Below are 22,725 nucleotides of genomic sequence, written 5' to 3'. Positions count from 1 at the left end.
AAATGAGTACAATTTAAGCTTTTCGTGCAATAAAGTAGAAAGTACCATTCACGCACATATTCAAACACTCCAACAAATTGTTATTCTTAAATTTGCCTACTCGGCCTACATTTGCCTACCAAGTTCAACGTATCACAATTCTATCATGTTCAACATTATCAATACATCAAAATCAATCAATATTCATTTTCCTCCATTTTTAATCCCCACCCTAATTCATTCTCAACCACGTGATTAACCCATTTCAATACACAATCCACCAATCGAGAATAATAAAAATTCATCAATCATGCTTAGCACATCACACACCCAAATGTCACCAACATTTCACATCAACAAACAAACCACGGTATCGAATCACACGCAATCACAATCACATAAGAATTAAATGAAAGAGAAGAAAGAATTGGACCTTAAATTTGAAGCTTTCAAACTCAATGTTATTCGAATAAAGAGAGTCCGCACCCAGAAATCTCGAGCCGAACCTTAACACCAACAATCCAACTCGACAAATAATAACCCGTTCACCGTCACTTTTCACGTCGTTACTGTTCACTGGTTACTGTTCATCGGTGCTCTTTTTTTTTTCTTTTGTTGTTGTTGTTGTTGTTTTTGTGAGGAAGATTATTTTGTGATTGTTGTTATTGTGGAGAAGATGATGATCAAAGAATGAGCCCCTTTTTCCCTCTTAGAATTTTTCTTTTATAATGGGAATGGATTTGTTATGATGTGGGAATTTTGGTGGGTCCCCCATATATTCTTTCTTTGTGGACAAGAAAAGGGAGGGGGATCACATGGGTAGTTAGGGTGGTGATGGTGATGTGTTATTTTTAATAGAGAAGGATTGTTGGAATAAGATAAAATTTGTTAGGAATTGTTATTTTTGTCTTTTTGTAAAAGGGTTATCACACAGGTGAGGGCACACACTAAGATGAGGGTAAAATGGTAAGAATGCTTTCGGGGAGGGACAAAATTATGTGTCTACATACACGATTAATTTCTACCAGTAAACAAAAATACTGTAATTTCGGTGTTAACAAATTGTTGAGGATTATAATTTGACAGAAAAGCAAAAACAAGTGTTTCTTTTAATAACAAATATAAATTCAGAATTCTGTTAATTTGCATTCAATCATGATATGTCATGGAGGGATATGGAATTCATCAGGTTTGTTAATTTTTTTTTATGAAAATGGATATTTTCATTCAAAACAAATTTAAAGATTTATTTATTTGTGTTTCTTCAATTCTCTATTGTTACATTGTTGAATTTTATACGTTTATCAATTGCATGAAAACTAAAATTGTTGTTTAAACAGGAATACCGAGGGACTTTGAAATTGATGGGATTATGTATGATGCAACAACAAAGTACAAAGGATTAGTAGAAGCAATCGCAACACAGCTGATGATAGACACATTTTCAAATACTCTTGAAATAAAATACATAATAAGTGATAGATGTCCAACTATGATCATACACAATAACACAATGACATCTCTAAATGGTCATACGCATTTGTGAAACAATTCTCATATCGAATTGAAAGGTCAAGCACAAGCAGGTAAAAACGATTGTGTATTTTTTATGCATTTAATTGGATATTATATTTGTATGTAAATCGGGTATTTTTTTCTGAGTATTAATTTATTTTAAAAAAATTAACAGCTACTATTTGGTTTGTGTGGTGGAGGACTGTACTTGGTTTCTTTGTTTTTCAAGAATAAACAAATCAAATATTTGTAAGATAAGAAAGTATTATGACATTCATTCATGCTCAATAAAGGATTAAATTTAGGCGTCAATGGATGACAAAAGTGATAGCCGGACTGATTTTAGGTAATTATGTAGACACCAAAAGAATATACACTCCCAACGATATTGTTTCTGAAATGATGAGGGAGAATGGGATTTCACTAAATTATCATCAGACATGGCGTGCAAAAACTAAAGCAGTTAATATGTTGCACGGTGATCCTACCGAGTCATATCAAAAGATACCAGGTAATTTATATATCTTGAAAAAGCATTATCCTGGATCTGTTGTTAACTGGGAGAAAACTGAAGAAAATAGATTCTTGTATGCTTTTGTTGCGTTGGACGCTTCAATTCGGGGATGAGAATATTGCAAGCCAATTGTTGTAGTCTATGGAGTAGCTCTAAAATCGCTTTATGGTGAAACTATGTTGATCGCGAGAAAATCTGTGATTAAGAGGAAATCTGTGTTTTTTACTTTATTTTGATGTTAATATTTTTTTTAAAAAACGTGTATGGTCAATAAATTCTGGTGTTAAGATTTGTATTGTTTTAAGATATTTGTGTTTATGGATATTTAATTTTCTTATTTAGTGTATTTTCTTATTTAGTGTTGCCTTTATTTCTCCTACTTCATTTTTTCTCTGGTTTCATTTCTATTATTTCTTATTCCTGATTTTTCCGTTGTGTCATCCATCCTCCTTGTTTATTATTCTTTATCTTGAGTCAGGGTCTATCGGAAACAACCTCTCTACTTATTCGGAGGTAGCGGTATGGATTGTGTACATCTTACCCTACCCAAATCCCACTTTGTGGGAATACACTGGGTTTGTTGTTGTTGTTGTTGTGTTTATGAATATTTATTTTTATTGGTTCTAAATAATCAAATTCTTGAGAGCTAGTGAATTTCTTTTTCACTGAATATGAATGAAAAAATTGAATATAATATCTTTATCATATATTATTTTTGCCAATCATGGTGTATTATCTTTATCATGTGTTATGTTGAATTGTAATGGTGTCAGATATATTCATCATGTATTATATTTGCCTATAATGATGTATTTTATTTATAAGATACTACGCCATAACTTCAAAAATACGTACTAAAGCCAATTACTTAACAACTGAACACGTATACAATGTTGCAAAGCAAAAAATAACAACATACTCCAAAAATGCATAGTAATGTGCAGTAGTTACAACTTGGTATGCAGGAATCAAAATGTTACATCTCAGATGTAGAATTATTAGTGAATGTCTAAGATTAACATAAATAATTCACAACACTTTTACCATCAAATAAAGACATATATTGTTTTTTGATCGCATCTCTGTTTTTTGCATACTTAAAATAAATAATTCACAAAACTTTTGCCATGAATAAAAAAAACACAAACTTATTTCACAGTTAGAATTTATGTTTCAACTCTCAATCATTAACAACAACAAAATTGGTATTTCAACTTTCAGCCATTAACAACAAAAGTGAAATTTTCAACTTTCAACAACTAACAACAACAAAAGAGATATTTCAGCATATTCCGAACAGTAACGAGATCAAGAGTTATATTTCAACTTTAAACCACAAAGACACAAAAATTAATAAAGGCTACTTTACATGCATGTCACTAAAAATAAAATTAATTCCATATCAATTTAATACCATAAAAAAAAAATCACAATCAGATTACACTAATCTTGCACACATTTCTTGATTTTTTTTTGTTAGACTTCTTATCATACACTTTGCCAACACTCAAATTGGCCTTAGACTTTGTAAGTATAGAATTTTCATAATTTTCATTTTTTGATTTCTTCATTTTGGGCGCGAAAATTTCATCTTCAAAATCCGAATCGGAATCATGTTGACCAACAAGCTTTTTCCTCTAATCAACCTTTTTAAAATCTGAAACAACCTTTTTTGATACTATATAACTTTGCATGTTGAGTTGTTGTTGCTCGAAGGATGGTGAAATCTTTGAAAAATCGATTTTCACGGGCAAATTTTTTACTTTTATTGTGAGAAATAGAATCAACTTGAACTACTTTGTTCTTGTTCTTTGATTTTGGAGAAGGGGTAAAGCACCCAAAATCAAACAAGGGTCTTGAAAGATTAATCGGATTATTTTGTTGTATAATTCTAGGGCTTTTCCTACTAGGAGTAGAATCAAACTTGATTTTTTCGGACATTGTTTCAAGAAAACGAAAAAAAAGTGTAAGATTTTTTTGGGAAACCAATAGTCATACTCAAAAGAAGGAAAAATAAGTTGAAAAAAGTGAATAGTAATGAGATGAAGATTTTTATTGATATTTGGTAAAAATTTAAAGATTTTGCGTATGTTTGGATATAAAACATCCGTGAAAAAAAGGTTGATGCTCTGTAGAAAAAGGTTAAAAAGAAGGGAAAAGAAGTTAAAAAAAGGTAAAGAGATAAGACTTCTATTGGTAATTAAAGACACTAAAATATGAAAAAGTGTATAATCAAGTTAGTTATTTAATTTAATAAAAAGTATGAAATCAGTTCTTAACTTTACAAAATATATTTACCATATATGACTCCTTAACAGCTTGTTTGGATGGTGGTTTCCCATGGTATGGTTACCATGGGAATCATGTTTGTTTTGATTGTTTCCTAAAGAGATAGTACATCAAAAGCCCCCTAAACTTTTCCCGATAACTTAGTTTAGCACTTAAACTTTCCGAATAATTATTTACCTCCCTTAACATCTTTATAGTGAATTAATTTCCCTCCTTAATATATAATACCACTCCCATGAGGGAGAGTGCATCACACTCGCTGACACATAAGCACCACGTCAGCGCCAGATCACCGCCATATCATAGCCACGTAAATAAAGTATTTTTTTAATATTTTTATATATATCTATATAGAATATATATATATATATATATATATATATTATTTATATATATATAAATATTATTTATATATATATACATATTTTAAAATATATAAAATATTTTAAATTTAAAAAATACCCCACCCCCCATTTTTCATGTTCTTCATACCCTTCCCCCTCCCGTCTACCCCCATCTGTACATATGCCCCCATTCACCCCTACACTCCCACACCTAAACATACCCCCATCCACCTCCGTCCACCCCCACACAACCACACCTGCCAGTTACCATATAGTACCATGCCATCAAATCAAACAAAAAAACTATTATTAAACCACAGTGAACGATACAATCCATCCAAACATGATATTGTACCATACTGTATTGTACCATACTATACCATATTGTACCATACATTATGAAACCACGTTAAACCACCATCCAAACAAGCTGTAAATTGTAAACAAACTTTGATATTTAATTATTAAAATAAAATATTGATGCCTTAACATGCCATAATTATCCAAGATCTTTAATTAAGAGTGATAAGTGTTAAATGCTAAATATAAGGAAATAATACAAATAATAAATATAAAAAAATTAATTTTTGAAAATTTAATTAAAATATATTTTTCTCAAAAGTTGCTAAAACTTATAATTATTTCTTCAATATAGTAATTAACAAAGAGTTATGTTATAACTTGTAATTAACAATCTAAAAAGTATATTTGGAATAATTTTCACACAAAATAAACAATCTTTTAGTCTTATACTATTTGGTTGGGCCTTTGTTAAACTTCTTGCAAATTGGGCCTATGATTCTTGGAGATCCAATAACATAGTAATTGGGCTTTCTATATCTTGAATTGACATTGGGCTTTCTTTTGGAGATCCAATAAGACGTTAGTGGGCCTAGAGAGTGAATATGGGAATATCTGGCTAGCTTTGAATATAAATTTTGAATCAGATTTTAAAAATTTATCTTTAAATATTAGATTGACCATAAATAATGAATCCGGATAATTGCTTGTTATCCATTTATTTTAATTTATTTTTCTTACTTTCTTTTTTAATTTCTTTTTTTTTAAAAGAATGTTTTCTTACTTTTTTGGTGACACATTAATTCCAACTTTTCATATACCATGTTTCAAACTACAATATTAATTAACGTGTATGATCACAAGATTTAACCTTATTTTTTATTTTCTCAAGAGTTAATGGTCAATAGTATAAAGTATCCTATTTTTGAAGTTTTATACCTAAACCATTGGGTGTATGAATTTTCTACATAAACAATCACTAAGTATTATCAAAATATATCAAAATTATTAATTGTTCATTTTATTCTATTTAAAAGTTAGATAGGAAACTCAAATAATTAATAGTTAAGATGTATTTTAATAGATAGTTGGTGATAATTCACGTACGAAACTGAAACACATAATAGTTCATATATGACACTAAAATAATGGTAATATTTTGAGTATATATTTAGTCTTCACTCTTATCGTACACTTAGGATTCGTTTGGTTGTGAAAAAAGTTATTTCAAAGTAATTAATTTCGAAATTAGTTATTTCAGCTTATATATGAGATAACTTATTCCACTATTAAGACATAAAATAGTGCGATAAATAATCACTTGATTAGTTAATTTCTTCACTCAAACATAAAATAAACTAATTCTATATTTCATCTCAAAATTATTAATATCTCATATCTCGCATAAAACGATCGCTTAAAATCAGACAAATAAATTAAAACGATGTATGTAAATATACCAAAAGATATGCCTGTCAAAAAGGACAAACTGAAAAGCAAACAAAAGGTTATCCCCATTGTTTTTTCTTCCTATAATAACAACTTCCCCTGTTTTTTCTACTTGTTAATTAACATAAAAAAAAAAAGAAAAAGAAAAAAATAAATCCTCCATGAATGCAACAAAGCTATTTTTTAGTGCAACAGCACTAGCAATAATCACTGTATTTTTTACATTAACATCCAAGAATGTTTATAGTCCACCTATAATAACAGGATCCAAAAATCTTTTATCTAAATGTGAATTAATAAATTTGAAAGGAGCAGTTGGGCCAGAAAGTATTGCTTTTGACATTAATGGAGATGGACCATATACTGGTGTTGCTGATGGAAGGATTATTAAATGGAATGGACATGAACAAGGTTGGGTTGATTTTGCTGTCACTTCATCTCACAGGTATATATATATCTCCGTTTTAATTTATTTGTCTGGTTTTAAATTTGAAGTAAAAATTTAAGAAAATTAATATTCCCTCTGTACCAAGTTGTGGATAAAATTTAACGTAGAATTTAAGAAAATTAGTACCCTCTCCGTCTCAAATTATGTGACACTATTTGATCGGGTACGGAGTTTAAAAAGAATAATAAAAGACTTTGTTATGTTCTATAGATTTTTTAGTTGAGTTCTCTTGTTAAGTGGTACCTAAATAAGGATAAAATTTAATGTAGAATTTAAGAAAAGGAAATTAGTATTCTCTCCATCTCAAGTTATATGGCATTATTTGATCGGACACGGAGTTTAAATAATAATAAAAGACGTTATGTTTCCTAGATCTTAAATTAGTACTCCCTCCGTCTCAAATTATGTGACACTATTTGATTGGGCACGAAGTTTAAATAATAATAAAAGACTTTGTTATGTTTCCTAGATTTTTTAGTTGAGTTCTCTTGTTAAGTGGTACCTAATAAGGATAAAATTTAATGTGAAATTTAAGAAAATTCGTACTCCCTCCATCTCAAGTTATGTGACACTATTTGATCTCGGGCACGGAGTTTAAAGAATAATAAAAGACTTTGTTATGTTTCCTAGATTTTTTAGTTGAGTTTTCTTGTTAAGTGGGACCGAATAAGGATAAAATAGAGATGATGTCATTAAATATTTGACAAATAAGGAAAGGTGACATTTGTTTGAGACGAACGAAAAAAGGAAAGTGTGCTACATAAATTGGGACGAAGGGAGTAACACTTTTTGATCTTAAGGTTTCTTGAACTTAAAGATGTGTGAAATGGATTAAAATGTCGTTTAATGTTGTGGTGTTAAACATGTCAGGTGAAAGTAAGTTTAAAGACATGTGAAATGGATTAAAATGTCGTTTAGTCTTGTGGTTTTAAATATGTCGATGTGAAAGTAAGAATTAACGTTTTGACGAAAAAGTAAAAGGACGTTCTCTTTTGTATTATAGATATGCTTGTAGTGGTGTTAGTTTTTCATATGGTCATTCAACTAACGCGTGTTATTTCAGAAAGTCACTTTGTTTGTTTTAAGAAAAATGAAATGAAGAACGATTTCTTTGTGAAATAATAGCTATTACTTGAGTGAGGATATGAGAAATCAACCCGCTTGTAATGCGACTAATTAAAAGAGGAGACCTCAACTTGTCTATGAGCTTTGAGTACGTGAATCTCGACACCTCAATTTGTCTTCACTGTGTCAGCAGAATATTCCAATTTACTAATGATCATCTAGACACTTTCAAAATTTACGTGTCACGTCAGCGTAAGGTGTCCATGAGACATAGTGGAGATGAGTTGGAGTGTCTAGTTGCCAATTGAGATCAAGTTGAGGTGTCTAGATGTGTACTCTCAAAGTTGGAGTGTTTACTTGTTTGTTGAGGTCGAGTTTGGGACTTTTGAGTGTCTGTTTATGTAATATGCCCCAACGCTAGGAATCAAGAAAAAAGGTGACTTTATTATTTTGAATTTTTGAAATAATAATTATCAGTTGAATGACCATATGAGACATCAATCGGCTTGTAACGCAGCCAATTAAAAGACCCCTTAGCGGCAGAGAATTCAGGATTTAAAGTCTATGAGCTTACTTTTGCAGTTCTTAGCATTGAAATTATGGGTTTATATACACTATTTGTTGCTATCTTAATGAATTTCCACACATAAATGTATGCTTTGTGTGGAAAGTACAGGGTTCAGATGAACCTCCACACGGCAAGGCTGCATCGGCCTCTGCGCCTAAGTTGTGTTCGTATCACGGATTGTTTGGAACGAGAGAAACATTTTGAAGGAAAAACTAAACCATAGTGCAAGCTTTAAAGTTCAAATGCCTTAGCCTTCTAGGAATTTGGTGTACAAAATTGTCTGTATAGGAAAAGAGAAGTACGATAGAACTGTCAGAAATGTTGCAGCAGTGAATTTGTATAAAAGAACCAAGAAATCGTCGAGGGCTATCAGGTGGAAGGTTTGATATTTATCATTATGTTGACGCTGGTTTTCTGCTTTGATTATTAATTATTGTTAACGGAGATAATCGTACTGTATCTTTTCAAATGATAATGGTGATATCTGGGCCATTTTAAATGTACGTCATGTAATTCTAGTTCTTGTATGGCAACTTTCCTTCTTATGCTCTGAACTTATTTTTCTTGCAATTTATGTAAGTGTCCATTTATTCTTTTCTGGACTGTTTTTCCTTGAGCCGAAGGTCTGCTTGAAATATTCTCTATTAGAGTTTGTGACCCGAATTTTGTTGATCCGGCCTTGAAAAGTTCGCGGTGCGACCGAAGTTTGTGATTTTTTGTGGGGTCAGTGGTGGGCTCCGGGATCAGGCCGACCGGCATGTTTTTGGGTTTAGGATCTATTTGTATGCACGCATTATATAAGTGGGTTTAGTGGGTTGTTTCGGGTAGTTTCATATACACGAAATTGAGACTATTGTCTATACCTTGTATTCCTCTTCTTCATAGTCAATTTCCTCTGCCATTGCCCGTGGTTTTTCCCGCAAGGGTTTCCACGTAAAATCTGTGTGTGTTGTTGTTGTTGTTTTTTGTTTGTGGTTTACTTATTATGTCCGATCATAACAGTCTCTCTATATCTGAGGTAGAGGTAAGGTTTGCGTTCACTCTACCCTCCCCGAACTCCACTTTGTGGGATTTAGACCGAGTATGTTGTTGTTGTTGTTGTATTTTTGGAAGTGTCAATCGTGACCAAAGTTTAAGACTTTAGACATATTTATATCAGTTTACGAGCTTCTGGTTTTGGAATCTGTATATTCAGGAGGTTGAAAAATCCTACTTTACTCAACTTTATCATTTTACAGTGACGCGTGTTTTCCGTAGATGGAGTCAATTTTAAAATATGTATACTTTAGAAAGACCATCAATCGCAGCGGTGGGATGGATAGGGTCCCCCTCTTCTTCTTACATAGAGGTCTTGGGTTCGAGTCATGAGAATAGAGAAACATGTAATAGGGAGCGGTTCCTCATTTAATTAGCTATACTTGGCTAATCTTGATTAGTCGGGCTAGTGAGTTCCGAATATCCGATGGTTATATGGAAAAAAAGGTGTACTTTAGAAAGCGTAGCAGTTTGTCCTTCATGAGTACAACTTATGGTATATTTAGAATATGCTGTCAGGTGTTCGTCCGATTAGTTCTAGTTGCATTCTGTTTTACTTGCCATTTTTATGTCTAAACATTCTATTTTTGGTCATACTAAATTATTGAAACGCTTCAATCGATAAGTATTTCCATTTTCCCATAACCTTTAATAAGTTCCAAAATATTTAGTTGTGATGTGATCGTTTTATTTGGATAGTTCTTTTGGCTGTCACCGGAGAATTCATACAGTATGTAATTATAGTATGTCATCTTTTTACTTGATGGCTAGTTTACCGTTGTTTATGTGGTGTTTATTTTTCTAGATTCCTGCAATGAACGATCCTTAATACGAGTATTATTGAAAGAAGAAAGCAGCTCCCGTTGTCTCAGCAGAGCAATACTTGTAACTTTTTTGATGTTTTTTATTTATGTCTTTGATACACTGCATGACTATTAACGTTCTTCCTCATTGCCCCCGAGAAATAGATGAGATGGACTCGTTTTTGTCTCTTACTTTTCAAGTGGCCGCCAGTGTAGAACAACTCTTTTTCGATTTAGCATTAGCACGTAGCATCATTTGAACTTATTGCATAGTGAAGCTAATATTTGTTTCTGTGTATAACTTTTCAAAAATTGGCAATTTCAACATTTTCTAATGGAACTTTTCAAAAGGGAGCCTTGGAGTAACTGGTAAAGTTGTTGCCATGTGACCGGGAGGTCACGGGTTCAAGCCTTGGAAACAGCCTCTGGCAGAAATGCAAGGTAAGGCTGCGTGCAATACACCCTTGTGGTGGGGCCCTTCCCCGGACACCACGCATAGCGGTAGCTTAGTGTACCGGGCTGCCCTTTTCTAACGGAACATATCATGATATCAACCAGGAAGGAATGTGTGCACCCTTTTGCTCTCCATATGGAGCACATATGTGGAAGGCCACTGGGGTTACGATTTGATACAAGAACTGGAGACCTCTACATTGCTGATGCCTACTTAGGACTTCAAGTCGTGGGGCCATCTGGTGGATTAGCCACCCGACTCGTCACAGAAGTTGAAGGCCAGCCTCTACGCTTCACAAATGACTTGGACATTGACGAACAAGAAGATGTGATTTACTTCACAGATACCAGCACACAATTCCAGAGAAGGTAATTTATTGCCGGTGGACTAGATTTAAATTAGAATCTGTTCATGCAAAGCTACATTGGGTGTGATAGGTTGGTTTGTAATTGTTGATTGCATATGGGTTGTCGTTCTATTGCTCCTGTAATTTGTTTGTCTGCGATTTCTGTTACTATTGGTGATTCCTTGTGCATCGATTATCATATTGTTTTGTTTGTAGTTTCTGTTCAGCTAGTATCGGCTGTTTTATTATTATCTGTGCTGGGGTCTATCGAAAACAACCTCCCTATCTCTGAGGTTGGGTAAGATCTGCATATTGTGGGACTACACAGGGTATGTTGTTGTTGTATAGGTTGTCGTCGAGAAACATTCAGCAAAACATTGAAGTTCCGCTATTAGCTTGTAGGTTATATGCTGCATGTAGCATTAGTAGCTTTAATAGGAAACTGACTCTTTGTAACACATAGCAGAAACTGATTCCGATATTTCATCATTTATCTAGGCAATTTGTTGCGTCTGTTGTAAGTGGAGACAAGACAGGCCGGCTGATGAAATACGACAAATCAACCAAAGCAGTGACAGTTTTACTACGAGGCCTTGCTTTTGCCAACGGTGTATCCTTGAGCAAAGACAAGTCGTTTGTGCTAGTGGCTGAAACTTCTACCGGTAGAATAGTAAGGTATTGGCTTAAAGGCCCTCATGCAGGTAAACACGATACATTTGCTGATCTAACAGGATATCCAGACAACATCAGAAGAAACTCGAAAGGGAAGTTCTGGGTTGCATTGCATTCAAAAAGATCGCTGCTTTCAAAGTTGGTCACATCCAATTCATGGCTTGGAAAGACAGCGCTAAAACTTCCAGTTTCCATCCAGCAACTGCATTTCATGTTAGTTGGATGGCAAGCGCATGCAACTGCAATTAAGCTAAGTGAAGACGGGCAAGTTTTGGAAGTCTTGGAAGACGTCCAGAGCAAGACCTTGAAGTTTATAAGTGAGGTTGAGGAGAAAAATGGCAAGTTGTGGATTGGTTCTGTAATGGTGCCTTTTGTTGGAGTTTATGAATTGTCTTAAAGTATCAGTTTCATCTGTACTAAGTTAATTGTACATCGATTATTTGTCCGTTGTTTGATACTTTCTATAGTATTTTCCCATTATTACCTCCCCTCCATTGTTTCATTTTCAATCTACTTCGATATGCTTTTCCTGAGTCGAGGCTCTATGAAAACAACCTCTCTACCTTCTATAGTAGGGGTAAGGTCTGCGTACGCATTCTCCCCTCCCCATTTGGTATTACACCGAATATGTTGTTTTACTTTCTATACTTGTGTTCTTCTCCATTCCCTTGAGGTATTACAAAGACTTCAACTTCTACAAGTGAAATTCCAGAATACTGTGACGGAGTTTCACCTGTAAAAATTGAAATTTCAGGACAACGACTATTTTTCAATTACGGGGCTGAAAAGTGGCTAGACCGCGCTATTACTACAAACGTATTGGGTAGGTTCTCCATTTGGGCTGAGCAAGATGTTGGGCCTCTGTAAGTGAAATGTGATCCAAATCCAATTTTGATGCATTATGAAAAGTGGCTAGACCGCACAAATTACATATTTGGTTGGTCGCTCAAAATAATTACATTCGCTTGTTACATATATAAAAATGTACACTTTCTGTATTAGAATGTATAATTTCTTGCTATCATATTGACGGGCGACCATATAATGTAGCTTTCCTGAAGTATTTTACATCGAAAATGTTCTTACTATGTCAACTCTTCCAAACGAAGGAGGGCCTTGGTCTAACTAGTAAAGTTGTTGTCATGTGATAGGAGGTCACGAGTTCAATTCGTAAAAACAACCTCTCGCAGAAATATAAGGTAAGGAGGACTTTGGTGCAACAAGTAACGTTGTTGTCATGTGATCAGGGGATCACGGCTTCAATTCGTGGAAATAACCCCTCGCAGAAATATAAGATAAGACCGCGTACAATAGATACTTGTGGTTCAGTTAATTTCGAACCTTGCCCATAGCGAGAGCTTAGTGCATCGAGCCGTCCTTTGTGACTTATATGAGCCCTATTTGGTATGGTACATATATCTAAATGGATAATACTCCCAAAATTAAAGAGTATGCACGTTATGAAGATGTATGTAAAAGCAATAAAAATAGCAATATACAGTACTATAATTAATAATTTGCAGAGATAGAAGAAGTTTCTATATAGTAATGTACATAGTAAATGCTGACTAAATGTAAGGAGACAGCTTAACGATCAGCGGCCAAGTTAGAATTTTCACTTAAAAAAATAAGTTCAGCACTTTCAAAAGTACTTTTAAACAATTTTTTAAAAGTCATTTTTTTTCAGCCTATCCAAAGGGGCAAATATGAACCATTATCGACAACCATCAAGGATTTGCATCAGGTTGAGAGATATAGTAATGGACATACGCTGAAATCACGATACAGGAAAGCAACAGCATCAAGGAACGGAACATCCCCATCACAAGACTGTGCTCAATCTTTTTATTGAAGTGCTCGTTACCATCATGGATAGAGTCAATGTCTTTCTCTTCCTGGAATTTTCTCCTCCGACTAAATGATTGCCGCTTCTCATCCCTGTCCTTGAGCTCCTTCACCATCCTCTCTATCTTGTCGTCTGATAATTTTGGTGCCTGTACGTACAATTGAAAGATGTTACCCATTCTCTGAAGTCCGAAATAGATATAAAAACAAACAAAGCCAGGGATCGATCATGGCTGAAGCATACCATACCTTCCCATACTGCAGACTGGAAGCTTCTCGATAAAATTCTGGATCAGCTTCCTTCATTTTATTGTACTCATCTACATCAACGCCAACATTCTTGGTCCGCTTCGTGTTTTCTGATTAAAAACTGAAAAAAAAAAAAGCCATATAACAGAGGAATTGAACTGCATCACAATCTAAAATGAAAATAAAACAAGGTTATCAATGAAGGTCAATGATATTTCCGATACAAGGGGAATTGAACTTCAAGAAAATGGAATATTTTTGCCATGTCTCACCACAAGCTCGAAGATATATATCACTATTTACTACTACTCGAGCTTTGTAGCTCGATCTACCGCAGAACAAGGCAGAAAATTAAAGAGAATTCTAGCATTCCATTCCGAGCTAGAAGTTTGAGATAATCTTACGCGACAATGCCAATTGTACAATCCATCTTCTACCTTAAATTCAAGCTAGCTAGATAATCCAAGACAAAATACGAGAGAAATTTTGCCAGAACAGACAGCCATATTCCCCAAATTTTGCTAGAAGTGGGAATGTTAAAATGAATGTGCAGTCTTACAAGATTAAATAAGATCAGAAATGATCATGTCCATCCATTAGAAGGCATAAGTAGCAGAACACTTGACATGGTGTCGAAACGTGTTACGTAGGACTCCAAATACACCAGCTCTTAGATGAGACAAACTGATGACTGAAGGTGTTAAAAGAGGAAGAGATATAACACGCTGGCAAAAGATATAAAGCAGTGGAAGTTGAAACTCCATATACGTGATATCAACTAGAAGACTAGTGCTTATCAAAAGATCCTTGGTACTTCAGAGATATCACCACTATAATATATAAGAGAATCCCTAGAGTTAGATAATGCTTAAGTACAAAGTATAGGAATAATAGGGACAAGGTGTTGTAGCTGGGACTGAGGCATAGTTATTCTTGTTGGAAGATCTAAAAAGCGAGCTGGTTTATTGAAATTTTATAGATACAACACACTGCTATTTTCGTCCTCCTCCTAAAGTAAAAAAGCGTAAATCAGGACACATTCCCTCCAAAGATAATGGTGAAACATGAAAATTGAAAACGATGATTCCACCAAACTATAGATGATTTGTTTATATTCTAAAACACTCAGCTCTTTCTGAATTCCACTCCAAGTCTCCAACAGGTCGGTCTCCATCCCTACGAAATCCATCATAGAGCTGAATATACTTTTCGGTTACATGGTGAACACATCAATTAGTTCTCTCATGTCAATATTTCCTTCTCTACATCATACTTTTAAGTCTGTCTAAACAAACTCTTAAATAGATGAAGCATACCAAAAGTCACTGGTATACAACTTAAATGAGCATGCTAAAATCCCTATATATTTCTTTTTAAGAGTTGATACCAATAAAAAATGATGGTCAAGAATTTACTTCCTCCTCGACCATTTTAAAGGAAACAAGGAATTACACATAAATCTCACTGAGCAGCAAAGGCTAGCTTATGGAACGAACCCTTAAAACTTGATAGCTAGGAAGACAATGATACTTTTGGCGAAACAAAGTGAGCCTTATCTCAGGAACACATTTTATGCTCCATATCTGTGAACATGTAGCGTTTCAACCAATGTATTCCCACCTAGTGGGGTCTGGGGAGGGTAGAGTGCACGCAGATCATACCACTACCTCTGGTGAAGTAGAGAGGTTGTTTCCGATAGACCCCCGGCTTAGAACCAATAACAATATAACAAACACAAAACATAAATGCATATAAACTTGTACAGTATGCAAAATAAACTAACAACGCTAGCCACAAGATAATACTAGAGCCACAAGATAATACTATAAACTATATATCCGAAACCATAGACAACACTCAACACCAGAAAATTGCATGACGTTATCGACTAAAATTATTGTCCTCACGGAAGTAAATTGGGACAATTATGCGATGCTATTGAGCTATTGAATCACTTTCATATATGCCCAAGCATGCTTCTAAATTCTAATACCTATTCACAAACGAACTAAATTAAAGGAGTGAAACAGATTAAATATTACACAATCAAATGCACAAGGCGAATCCACTTTACAACAAGCCAATCTTCAGCCGAAATACCAACAAACGATACTTATGAAAGTCGTTCAGGAAAAGCCAAATATAAACTTCAGATAAACTCCAAAATCGAAATTGGCATGAATGTACTTCCAGATGTTCAGATTCACGATTTTTAACACCAAGTAAACAACTCCGGCAATAAGCATAAATCATTACTTTACATTAGTATCTGGCTATTCAAGATCAAAAAATTAGCAGTAGAAACACTGTGAACTTCAAAACACATCTATCACATCGTAGAGAAACATAATATTTCACATGATTGTAAATTTGTGTCTGAATGGAGGAGAGGACAGGAGAAAAAATTTCATGACATCAGCGGCTCAGATATTATTGTTGTCTTCAGGGTAGTAAATCTTGACATTTAGGCGACGCTATTCAGCTATTAAACACTTTCATACGTGCACACGCATAGTTCTAAATTCTAATCCCTACAAATAGTGACCTAAATTAAGGTGTGAAACAGATTAACAATTATACATTCTCATGCACCAAGTTTTCCACTTTAAAACAAGTCAATCTCCAGGTGTGATACCAACAAACGATACTTGTAGAAGTCGTCCAGTAAAAGCCAAAAATGAACATCAAAAATCAAAATTGACATGAATGTACTCCCAATGTTTAGATTCACAACTTTTAACACCAAATATACAAGCTCGAATATGCTAGTTCTATTCAACAACATACCATGTGCAATCCCACAAGCGGGGTCTGGGAAGGGTAGAGTATACACACAACTTACTCCTACCTCATAAAGATAGACAGGTTATTCCCAACAGACCCCTCGACTCAAGTAAAGCATCTCAAAGCAGTTTGAAAAAGAGAATACGGAAATAAAATCATTAACAACAATGAATGGAAAGCCGTACATAGCATACATAGAAAGAACAATAACAAGAATGAACTAGTATGATAACAAAAACACAGGAAACACATATGATAACAACAATCAAAGAACGAGAAATTACAAGAATAATGATAATTCTACTCTAAACAGAATAAATACCGATACCACGACAGTTTTTTATTTCTTGTAAGTTTTTATTTTAGTATTTGGGGATTTGATTGTGGGGGTGGTGGAGTCTGGAAATAGAACAGTGATGGAAAAATTAGGCATACATACCATCCCAACCAGCTGGAGCGGGCTCCTTGTCCCACTTCTTATACTTTGCCTCTGCAGACTCTTGTGTATCTAGCATATATGCCTTGCTCATATCTAACCCATCAGCATCTAACAACTTTCCAATTTTCTTCTTCCTTTCCTCCATCCATTTTTGCTTGGACGTTCCCCTAGACTCTGCAGGAGCTTCTGTTTTTTTCTTCTCTGCTACCATTGCAGTTTGGTTAGCTTTTCTTGCCTCATTCTGCATAAATAAAATTTAACAACAAGCTAGGAAGGATATAAATAATAATTTGATCGAAGATATACTATAAACTACAAAAGACAAGAAAATGGATAGTAATAATGGCATTATGGCTTTCAAAAGAAACAGAAACGAATTGTATTTGCAATTAACTTTTTCTTCTACGTTTTTGCCAACCCGGAGGTTTGTGGTAGAAAGCCCTCCTACAGCCCTAACCCGAGTCTTGGATCCGATCCATCGTACATATCCTTAATCTCCCTATCATACACTATAGGTACACCTCTAGCCTCCAAATACCTCCAAAGAAAAGAACCTCCCTGCAAACTCTATCATAGGCTTTCTCTAAGTCGATAAACACCATGTGCAAATCCTTCTTCCTTTCCCTATATTGCTCCACCAGTCTCCTGAAGAGATAGATGGCTTCTGTAGTCGAGCGCCCTGGCATAAATCCAAACTGATTTTCAGAAATGGTAACAATCATCCTCAACCTCAACTCTACCACCCTCTCCTAAACTTTCATAGTGTGACTCAGCTACTTGATAAGCCTATAATTGTTGCAATCCTAAATGTCGCCCTTTTTATTAGACAACAGAATCATCGTACACCACCTCCAGGCTTCAAGCATCCTCATCGTCTTGAAAATTATATTAAACAACCGAGTCAACCACTCCATCCCTGCCCCTCCTGTGCACTTTCAAAAATCCACCGGAATCTCATCTGACCTCGTCGCTCTACCTCTACACATCCTACGAATAGCCCCTTAACCTCGTCAACCTTAATGCGCCTACAATAGCCATAATCATGAAACCTCTCGGAATGCTCCAAATCCCCTACCCACCAAAGGCTAGTTTTTCTATAATTCCAAGGAAAGCCTTATTAAGGTTTTTTGCTTCATAGGAAAAATTGGTGTAAGAAAACTTGAACTTTGAATGCCACTATCATTTTGGCTGAAAATGCAGTGTAAAATTGAATTCCTGGATTTGTTTTGACAAAAGGGTCTTAATTATATGAGGAATGACGAATGGACAATACACTGGAATTAGATTTCTATTTGTGCATGTCTACACCCTATACCACAACTCATATCTATGTATTCAAAACATTCGAGTCATTTGTTGTTCTTCCCTTTTCACATAGCATTGAAATTCGAATGTTTTCCTTTTCAGCACCGCAAGCCTGCTGAGTTCTGGAATCGTTCTGTATGAGTTAGCGGGTATGTCATTCCATAGCTATTGTATTCAACCAAATATTGCTGCCAAACTTTGGTCCATTTGTGTATATTCTCCCTAAATGGAGCACTGATCATGTGGGTTCTTAACATATGTATACATTTGACATAGTATCCCGTCTATCAGCAGCACCTATAGTCGAGGGTCTATCGGAAACAATATCTCTACCTCCGTCCCTAGACCTCATTTGTGCGATTACACTGGGTATATGTTGCTGCTGTTGTTGCATCAATAGCAGCTACTGATGCTGAATTCTCTCATGCTGCATTATGAATAAAACCTGTCCTTTTTCCATTTATCTTCATGCTCTACATAAAGCGCGTAAAAATTATTGCAGTCGTTGTGATCCTAGATTTCGTACTTTTAATTACTTGAGGTGAATAAGGAAATGAAATAGCGATTTTGTGAATTGAGGATCGGATTTGAAACTCCAAAAATGCGAAAGCACTTGGTGATTCTTCATATCTATTCAATTTTGTTGAACAAATGGTACATGTACTATTGGAAAGGTAGCTATCCTGTGAAATCCATCAAGGTACATGCAAGTTGGTGTGGTGCCTTACTCTTTCAATACATTTAGGAACCAAAAATAAATATAAATACTATCGCGCGGTTTAATTCAACCTTAGTGAAAGAATACATCAATGAAAAGTTAACTCAGTAAGCTTAATGAGCTTTTCCCTGCAAGGAATGAAAGTGTGGATGACCCGACATCAAATATACGATTGTTATTTTACACACAATCTCCATACAACAGCAACAACATACCCGATGTATGTTCGGGCAAAATATATGATAACCATACCTCTATCTCATAGACGAGAAGAAAATGGTAGCACCAATCCTCACTAAATACTTCATAAGACAAAAAACAGTCAATACTTACAAAACCAAATGAAGCAAAAGAAGTTCATTGTCTTGATCACCAGAAAATAAAAGAAATGTTTACAATTGGGGATTCAAAAAGGTTGCAAAAGAAAGAAGCAAACTTTCTATTTAACAAGTATCAAAAGGGGGAAAGAATAAGAGTAAAACCAGTACGTATACGAGAAGTATGAACACTATAGTCAATGAACAAAATATGAATTGTAGTTTGGCCATTTAGCATCCATCACTCCAACTGAGAATCAGGACTTGCAAGAAGGTCGAAAGATTTGCCTATCGAGTCTTTCAAGATTGTGATTTCACCCTTTTTCATAAGAAAGTATTCTTCGAGGGTATCTACCTTCTTTTTCAACATGTTGATCTCATAATTCAATAGCATGTTCATCTCACTGTAGCTCTTAACTTCCTCCCACATGAAATCCCTCTCCTGAAACACTTTTGGTAGTATCCCCTCATGCATTCTTGCAAATCATTTGTGAGCTGGTTGATATTTTCGTCCTTTTTAGCACGTGCCAGAATCAACCGTAAACCATGAAAAACAAGAAAGACACAAAGATCACCAATAACATTTCATCAGAAATTCAAAACAAACTCATAACCTAGAAGTTCAACCAAATCATGAATCCTTTTTAACTGTTAAAATTTACAGTAGATAACTCGTGAGCTTGTCCAAGAATTAAGTCAGATGAATGAGCAAACTTACTGAAACCCCTTCGGGTAACTTTACCACATCAGAGCACAATCAGATCAATGGGTTTGAGGATATCACAAAGTTTATCATGTTCTTGGTTTGTCCAAGTGATTATACATTAAGGCGATCAGACATGTCGCAGAAGGCTACCATATGCCAGAAACTCATGTATACAAGTTTCATAAAGAAAACCGTGAACTTCAGATGGAACAAAGATGAACCTAAAATCAAACAGAAGTAGAAAGCTAATGCAGAGAGAGTAACATGCGAACAAGCTATCATATATGAAGATGAGGTATCCAAAGTTGAAAAATAAAAGCTATTTCGTTGCAACGAGATCTTAACATTGCCTGCTTACATGAAGCTTGAGATATTTCAACTTAGGTGTGGCACAAGAAAGAGCGTCCAACGCATTTTGCACTTCACATTTGAGAATGTCGTTACTTCTAACTGCAACATCTAGATCAGCCTGAAGTTGCTTTATGTCCATCTCATCGGAATAGAGCTTCTCCCTTAGCACAGTTGTCAGCAAAATCTCCGATTTAAGCTCTATAACCTTTTCCTGGTAGTTTTCCCGGACATAATCTCTATTGTCTTGAGCTACTCGATATTCCTCTTGTAACTGAGTGAGCTGCTGCCTTACATTTTGATTCTCCTCTGACACTTGCTTTATTCTCTTAGACAAATCTTCAAGTTGTTTCTCCGAAAATGATATCTTGATTCTATTATCTACTTCCTTCTCATTAAATGAAGATACTTCCCTTTGTAGAGAGACATTCTGCTCTGCAATCTCCCTCGCCCTTTTATGGAGTCTATCTTGTTCAATATCTTCTATCCAACTCCTTTTCCTGTACTGATTGTAACTCATTCTTTTCTGTCTCCAATCTTCGTGTTCGTGAATCTAGTTCTGCCTGTAATATGCTGGCTTCTTCCTTAGCAGAAGCCCTTTCAACAACTTGATTCTGTAACATGCTTGAAACTTTAAAAGCCATTTGTACCTTCTCCTTTGTCAATCTTCTAATAGTCCGAATCAACACTGGAACGCTAAGGTCTCTGCCGTGAAGAAACATTTGTCATTACTTTGGTCAAGCAAATGCAAATTAAAACATCAGTTTAAGTGTGAAAAAGGAAGCTACAGCAAAATGATATGCATACCGGCTTGAATCACGACCAGATTTCTTAGGATGAACTTTCTTACTATGACCATGGAGAGATTTGCTCAGATCCGTGAAATTCTTTTTTCCTGACCCATTGTCATAGAAGGATCCAGATGACAATGAAACACTCCTCCAAGAAGAAACTTCCTTGGAGTTTAATGGTGGTGAAGGGGTCTTGTTTGCATCATTAGTTGATGATCGAAAAAAGAAGAAGTTGTTCTTCATCATCTCTATGTATGGAGACTATACATGAATCAAACTAGTGTCCATGAGATTTCAAAGGACAAAGCAAAACACTCATAAACAACCACTCACAAATCATCATTTGCAAGCTAACTAAATACTTATGAGACAAAGCAAAACATTTCTCTTTCTACATGCTTCTTCTTCAACAACAACATATGTAACCCCTACCTTGGCAAGTAGAAAATTTGTTTCCCATAAATCCTCGGCAAGGAAAGCAAAAACACGAAGACATAAGCAGTAACAACAGTAGCAAGTAAGAAAATAGAGGTATACAATACAACAAGTAGAAAAGAAAAATATATACTAATATTACTACCAGAAGAGACATGACGCGAAACTATTTACTACTAGCCTTCTACTGAAAATTAATAAAATACCCCACAAACAAATAGCACAAGAACAATTCAAAGAACTTATCAAATCCTTCTGATAAAACAAATAATCATGATAAATAATTAAAAAAAAAAAGAGAAATTACTGAATCAAAGAGTTGAAAGAGTAAGAGCCGGCAAAAGGTTGTCAGAATCTGTAGGATTCTTGTCATTTTTTCTTGAAAAGGCTGCAGGTCTAGTTATTCTTTTTGGACTAATATATGGTACGCGTTCAAGGGAATTAGATGGTTTGTTAGGGGTATTTATGTTCAAAAGAAAAATGTTTAAAATTTCAATGTGGCGGAAGTAGTGGGGCCGAATAAATTTTTTAATTTATTTTTCTATTTATATTAGTGATGGTAAAAAAAACTTTCTATTTGGCTTTGATTCATCTATATGGTAAAGAAACAGGTAAAATAAATGCTATACCTATTATAAAATAGACTAAAATGTATATACCTTTTACAGATACTACTAATAATAATACTCATACTTAATATAGAGACCTCAAATTTTGAGTCCAAAATTAAAATATATGGTTAACTAATAAAGTGATCTCAAATTTAATTCATTCAAATCTTTGAAGAAAGGAATTTGTCAGTTTTTGTTATTAATTACCTTAATTGCATGCATACACAATTACGTAATCTCTATACCTATTTTAATTTTTAAGATGATCTTACTAATTAATAATGAGATTTTAATTTAATTAATTCCAACCTTAAGGAAACCATATATTATTAAAATTGAATTTTTTTACCTAAATTGCATTATATCTAACGCGGGAAAGGAGATAATCGATCCCTT

General features: G+C 34.6%; 2 protein-coding genes and 1 pseudogene across 2 annotated transcripts; 1 reads left to right on the top strand and 2 right to left on the bottom strand.

The window, feature by feature from the left end:
- The first annotated feature begins 6,424 nt into the window (after positions 1 to 6,424).
- LOC107843884 (protein STRICTOSIDINE SYNTHASE-LIKE 10) lies at positions 6,425 to 12,269 on the top strand. Its single transcript, XM_016688293.2, has 3 exons — positions 6,425 to 6,835; positions 10,868 to 11,131; positions 11,608 to 12,269. Exons 1-3 carry the CDS (start codon positions 6,552 to 6,554, stop codon positions 12,176 to 12,178), a joined length of 1,119 nt encoding a protein of 372 aa, XP_016543779.1. The 5' UTR covers positions 6,425 to 6,551; the 3' UTR covers positions 12,179 to 12,269.
- A 954-nt stretch (positions 12,270 to 13,223) lies between these two features.
- On the bottom strand, positions 13,224 to 19,016 carry LOC107844690 (annotated as a pseudogene).
- A 1,255-nt stretch (positions 19,017 to 20,271) lies between these two features.
- Positions 20,272 to 21,529, bottom strand: LOC124887903. The gene is made up of 4 exons (XM_047397832.1): positions 21,300 to 21,529; positions 20,999 to 21,197; positions 20,495 to 20,880; positions 20,272 to 20,365 (listed from the first exon to the last, which is right to left on the bottom strand). Exons 1-4 carry the CDS (start codon positions 21,527 to 21,529, stop codon positions 20,272 to 20,274), a joined length of 909 nt encoding a protein of 302 aa, XP_047253788.1.
- Positions 21,530 to 22,725: the final 1,196 nt, after the last annotated feature.

Source organism: Capsicum annuum, chromosome 10 (genome assembly GCF_002878395.1).
Source record: "Capsicum annuum cultivar UCD-10X-F1 chromosome 10, UCD10Xv1.1, whole genome shotgun sequence".
Classification (NCBI taxonomy): Eukaryota; Viridiplantae; Streptophyta; class Magnoliopsida; order Solanales; family Solanaceae; genus Capsicum; species Capsicum annuum.
The sequence above is the reverse complement of the archived record's forward strand: the minus strand, read 5'-3'. Positions and strand labels throughout refer to the sequence as shown.

Excerpts from the sequence above, each read along its gene's own strand:
- LOC107843884 (XM_016688293.2), top strand. The coding sequence starts at position 6,552 with ATGAATGCAACAAAGCTATTTTTTAGTGCAACAGCACTAGCAATAATC. Across the intron at positions 6,836-10,867 it reads GCTGTCACTTCATCTCACAG|GAAGGAATGTGTGCACCCTT; the intron begins GTATATATATAT and ends GATATCAACCAG. Across the intron at positions 11,132-11,607 it reads AGCACACAATTCCAGAGAAG|GCAATTTGTTGCGTCTGTTG; the intron begins GTAATTTATTGC and ends TCATTTATCTAG.
- LOC124887903 (XM_047397832.1), bottom strand. The coding sequence starts at position 21,529 with ATGATGAAGAACAACTTCTTCTTTTTTCGATCATCAACTAATGATGCA. Across the intron at positions 20,881-20,998 it reads AAAAGAATGAGTTACAATCA|GAAGTAGATAATAGAATCAA; the intron begins GTACAGGAAAAG and ends TTTAATGAGAAG. Across the intron at positions 20,366-20,494 it reads CTCAAGCTTCATGTAAGCAG|GTTCATCTTTGTTCCATCTG; the intron begins GCAATGTTAAGA and ends GTTTGATTTTAG.